At 38.4% G+C, this 6,000-nt stretch overlaps 1 protein-coding gene across 1 annotated transcript in view; it reads right to left on the minus strand.

The window, feature by feature from the left end:
* Nucleotides 1-4,412, minus strand: part of LOC115222295 (protein phosphatase 1L) — a 28,883-nt gene extending 24,471 nt beyond the window's left edge. The window contains exon 1 of the mRNA XM_029792470.2: nucleotides 4,228-4,412. Coding sequence (XP_029648330.1) covers nucleotides 4,228-4,354 — 127 coding nt within the window. The 5' untranslated portion in view covers nucleotides 4,355-4,412. The remainder of the gene's footprint in view (nucleotides 1-4,227) is intronic.
* Between the last annotated feature and the right edge of the window lie 1,588 nt (nucleotides 4,413-6,000).

Consider the following 6,000-nt stretch of genomic DNA (forward strand, 5'->3'; position numbering starts at 1 on the left):
AGTAAGGTCTGGAATCTAAGGGCCTTAGAGTTAGCAAAGATCAAAGTCCTGGACAAAATTACAAGTCCCTTCAGGGAGACGGCCTTGCTTGATATGTAAGGGTATTGGTAAAAACTCCATACGTTATACCCAGTGCAAGCTTTGGACACATACAAAGAAGGATAAAAGAGAAAATAGTCTTTGTGTGGAAAATGTGCATGTACAATAAGCACTAAAATTGTCCAAACAATAAACTTCCTCAAATGCTCAGGGGAACATTAGAAGTAGTAAATAGCTTGTTATCAAGCTGACCAATTTAGCAGGGGAGGAGATTGTTACAAGAGCATAGTTGCTAAAATAAGAATGAGCTGGGTGAAGTTCAGAGAGCTACTACCTTTGTTAGTAACTAAGAGCTTCTCCCTCACAGTGAAAGGCAGATTATATGATACCCATATATGTACAGCTATGCTACATGACAGTGAAACATAGGCTATGACTACAGAGGACTTGTGAAGGCTTGAAAAAATAAAGCTAGCATACTCTGCTGTTTGGGTAAAGTCAGTGTACACACACAACAGAAAGTAAATAATTAAAGAGGAAAACTGGGTATAAGAGGCATAAGATGTGTGCAAGTATGGTATGGTCATGTGATGAGAACAGATATGAGAACAGATAAGTGCCAATTTCTAATTGTGGAGGGAACCTGTCAAAGTAGTAGACCCAGGAAGACATGCGGCAAAGTGGTGAGAAAAGATCTTCAGACTCTGGGATTCAATGAGAAGATGACAAGGGACTGGAATCTGTGGAGATTTGCTGTACTTGGGAAGACACATCAAGCTAAGTAAAATCGCAGCCATCCATACATACAAGCATGTCCTTTGCAGGTACCAGTACCACATCAAATGCACTCATGCTGATATTATGGAAGTGCACCCACTAGCATAGCTGAGGTGGTTGTAGGGGCAGTCCACCCCAGGTGGCACTTTAAAAGGGGCTGCAATTTTGGGTCTGTTGTAGGAAATGTTTTTTTGTGGGGTCCGGGAGCAGTAAATGGAAGAGCCACCCCAGGTAGCACATACTCTAGCTACATAAGTGAGTGCACCCATGCTGGTGGCACAAAAAAAAGCACCCAACACACCCTGTAAAGTGGTTGGCATTAGGAAAGGCATCCAGCAATAGAAACCATGCCAAAACAAACAATTGGTGTCTGAACAGTATTCCAGCTGGTCAGTTTCTGCCAAACCATCCAACCCACGCCAGCATAAAAAACAGACATTAAATGATGATAATGATAATATATATATAGGTAAAGATACATATATATCATCATCATCATCGTCATCGTTTAACGTCCACTTTCCATGCTAGCATGGGTTGGACAATTTTGACTGAGGGCTGGCAAACCAGATGGCTGCACCAGGCTCCAATCTTGATCTGGCAGAGTTTCTACAGCTGGATGCCCTTCCTAATGCCAACCACTCCGAGAGTGTAGTGTAGTGGATGCTTTTTACGTGCCACTGGCACGGGGGCCAGTCAGGCGGTACTGGCAATGATTTCACTCGAATCTTTTTACACATACCACCGGCACAGGTGCCAGTAAGGTGACATTGGTAATGATCACGCTCGAATGGTGCACTTTTATGTGCCACCGGCACAGAAGCCAGTTGGCTGCTCTGGCAACGATCATGCTCGGATGGTGCTCTTGGCACCCTACTAGCACGGGCACAAGTGCCAGTAAGGCGATGCTGGTAACGATCACACTTGAATGGTGCCTTTTATGTGCCACTGGCACGGAAGCCGGTTAGCCGCTCTGTCAACGATCACGCTCATATGGTGCTCTTTGCACCCCGCTAGCACGGATGCCAGTCATCGAATGTGATTTTGAGTTTAGTGTCCAAAGAAGGAAAAGGTATGCATAAGCAGGCTGGTTACGCTCCTGGCATAGACCACAGGTTATGGTCTCATTTGGCGTGCCAGGTCTTCTCAAGCACAGCATATTTCCAAAAGTCTCGGTTGCTAGTCATTTCCTTGGTGAGGCCTAATGTTCAAAGGTTGTGCTTCACCACTTCATCCCAGGTCTTCCTGGGTCTACCTCTTCCACAGGTTCTCTCAATCGCAAGGGTGTGGCACTTTTTCACACAGCTATCCTCATCCATTCTCGCCATATGACCATTACACATCCATCGGACCATACTGGCTTCATTCCTTGCGAGCTTACACATGTCCTCAGCAGTCACAGCCCATGTTTCACTGCCATGTAGCATGGCTGTTTGTACACAAGTGTCATACAGTCTACCTTTTACTCTGAGCAAGAGGCCCTATGTATATGTGTGTGCATATATATATATAAATATATATAAATTTGTATGTATGTGTGTACATGTGTATTACATCCACTTGTAAATCTCTCTTTTTTGAAATTACTTTTTCTATCCTTATTCCCCTTCTAAATATCTATAAGATTTCTGATTATTACTGACTATAAATTAAAGTTCCATCCAAATGTAAGTTTTGTGTTATTTTGATTCTTTGTCTGAAGAATTTCTCATAGGAGATATCTTACATGTTTCTTCTACATGTACAGTTTTGTAATTCCTATGAGCAAATGAAACATGTTATGGGGAATAAATAATGCTAAAATTTTTTTCCAATAATCTGTTTTGATAAATATATATATATATACTCATACAACTATACTCACAACTGCAAACATACATAGACAAACACATGTACCATACACAAGTGTGAGTGTACATATATACAGTCATATATATATATAATATACAGGGCGTTTTAATTATTAGTATTATCCCTATGTTTTGTCTCACAGAATTTAAATGTCTTGGATATTTTGCAGACAGTTCATAATCGTTTTTTATTTATCTATTTTTTTTTTTAAGAAAGCCTTCCCTGCTTGATGATTTACAGCACTTTATTTAAACACAAACTGCAGCTATGTCTTTCACCTTTATAGGGTTCTGCTGTACAAAGGGTTGACTTTTACAATTGATAGTCTATATCTTTACATTTTAAGAAAGCAATTTTGCATGAGCACAATTAGAGTTGGACAAAGAGTCTATGTGAGGCAAACTGTTTTTAAAAATCTTTGTATGATCCAATGTAGATTTTAATATTGTAGTGTGAGGACATTTATTTATAGATGACTTCAGAGGGTAGCTAGAAAGGTCTTAGCAGTTACAATTGGTTATGTCCCAGTTATGTTACCTAGTAGAATCATTAGAATTACTATTACTTCCATTACTATCTTCAACATTAATATCCTCTATGTCACAAGTTGTATTATCAACAAAAATGTCACCAAGACCATCATCATCATCAGTACTCCTAGTAGTGGTACAAATAGTAGCGGTTGTGATAATAAGGTTATTATTAACAGTAGTAGCCACAGTATCATGAACAACATTATGGGTAATAGAAGAAATATCAACAACATTAGCAGTAATAGAAACTTCAGAAGTTTGGACAGTGAGACATTTATTAGTTTTATTCTTTTGTCAGGCATAGTTATGTTTGATGTAGTTTCAATATAATTGTTTACAGTATAGAGTATGTTTGATTTATTTATGTAGGTGGGATGAACTATGCCAGTGGTGGTGTTTCCATACATACATAGTGTTGATTACAAAGTTCTATTGTGAGTATTTTATGTTAAATTATTCTGTTCTTTTAAGCTTTTTATGGTGGGTAGTGGCAGCTATGTTATCTGCTACATTTGGGGTCATAGAATATGCAAGTTTAAATGAAGACATGGTAAACAGTATGAAATCATAATGCAACTAAATTGATAGGATACAACTGGATACCACATCCTAGGATATCTAGACAGTAGAAACACATGTCAGGAAGCTAAGTTAGCAAAAACCAAAGTCATAGTAAGTAGGAAGGCAGACAAATCACAAATCCCTTCAGATAGATGCCCTGCTCAATCTATAGAAAAGGCATAGGTAGAAACTCCGTAAGATGTAACCAGTGTAAGGTCTTGTCAGGTTTGTTGTAGCCTGAATATTATTCTTACAACAAAATTATAAGTAACTCCTTACAGAAATTCCATGTAATTAAAGATTACAATATCACAAGATTAAACATCTACATATGTAAAATTTATAGAATTATAAGATTCTTTTTAGAAGTTATATCCTCTTATTTTTAACTAGAATTAGGTCCACATTCAAATTTAACTAATATATTTGAAATCAAGAAGTACATTTGATTTAATCAAATACTCACCTGACACGTCCATCGAAGATTTGGCAATTTCCAACAGTTGTTGGTCAACATTGAGGAACTCTTCTGTTAGGAGCTCTGTCATTGATGAAGGGTTTTCTTCTTTGGGTATTTTCAACAAGCGTATCATAAGGTTCTTAAACAACACTTTTTCTGCAAAATCAGCAGCAAACTATAAACAAATAATAAAAACTATAACGAAAATCTTGTTTATATGTAAAACTATATGTAAATTTAGTAAATTGGCTCACATATTTCTTAAAGTTATTTATTCATTTGCTACTGCTATAATTTCCACAATTATTTCTGATTTTGGCATATATTGTTTGAAAATATGAAAGACCAATTTTCTAATGTATTTAACCCAGGAACTTAAATTTGTTTGATTAAAGAAATTCAAATACTGGACAGACCAAAACTAGTTTTTATGGAATCAAACAGATAAATGGCTATCAATAAGAGAAAAAGAGCCCTAGGAATATTGATGGAAATGGGAAAATATGTAAAGGTACAATGTATATCTTGTTTTGCTTTGTGCTCTTGCTTGATGAGGCTGGAATCTTCCCAGGTTAGTGGTCCCAGAGACATCATCGTGCATAGAGCTGACCAGTTGCTGGCAGTCCCTCTGCATCCTCCAAGGTGAAACTCAACCTATGGAGATCTTCCTTAATCATGTCCAGCTATCAGGTGCAGGGCCTGTCACAAAGTCTCTTCCTGCCTGCAGCTGCTGTGTCAAATGAGAGTAGCCATGGTAGGATGATCTAACAGGAAATGGAGGACATGTTCATACTTGGGAGTTCCGTAAAGATTGCCACCTTTACACTGCTTTCACTGATCTCAAAGCAGCTTTCAATATGGTCAACCACACATCCCTCTGGTAAGTTCTCAAGCTCATCAGTATGCTTCCCAAGATCTCCACCTTGTTCCAGCAGCTTGCTGGCAATGCCAAGAGCTGTGTGCAAGTGAATGGAAAGGACTGACTAGTTTGCCATGAACAGCGGGGTCAGACAGAGTTGTGTGGCAGCCCCCAACCTCTTCAACTGTACCATTGATTATCTGATAACCAAGGTTTGTGAGCAAGTCTCTGGCATTACCTTCAGGAACTACCACTTTACTGACCTGGAGTATGTGAACGATACCACCCTATTTAGTAACTCAATTGACCAGCTCAGGGACACACTGACTATGAATACCTGCTTTTCAATCACCTGGCCTTTTGTAAGTTTAATGTCTACTAATAAAGACTTTTATTATTAGCCATATTTTTTTTCTTTTCCTTTTTTTTTTTTTTTCATCATAACATACAGTATTGGCTACCCAAAGTGTTAAGATATATACTACAATACATTACATCAGAGAAACAGAACAATGTTAACATAACTTCACATGTTTCTATTAATAAAAATGTACATGCTCATTTAGTGTCCACATAGATGATGTTGCACTTGCATTTAATGATTCGGCAAAGAAAGAGGCTTGGAAATGTCATTTTGCAAGACTGATGAATGTGAAGAATCAATGGCAGGAAGAGAGTCTGCCAAATGTTGACCCAACTGAGGGGCCAGTTATCCAAATCAACAGCACCTTGGAAACTAGGGATAGACGAGTAGTTGGTGAGAGCTGTAGAAGCCATGTACAGAGTTACTACCATTAAGGTGAGGGTTGGCAATGAGTACAGCAAAGAATTCAGGGTACAAGTAGGGTTTCACCAAGGATCGGTCCTCAGCCCTTTCTTGTTCATCATAGTCCTCCAGGAAACAACAGAGAAATTCAAGA

The sequence above is a fragment of the Octopus sinensis genome, linkage group LG19, assembly GCF_006345805.1.
Source record: "Octopus sinensis linkage group LG19, ASM634580v1, whole genome shotgun sequence".
Taxonomy (NCBI): Eukaryota; Metazoa; Mollusca; class Cephalopoda; order Octopoda; family Octopodidae; genus Octopus; species Octopus sinensis.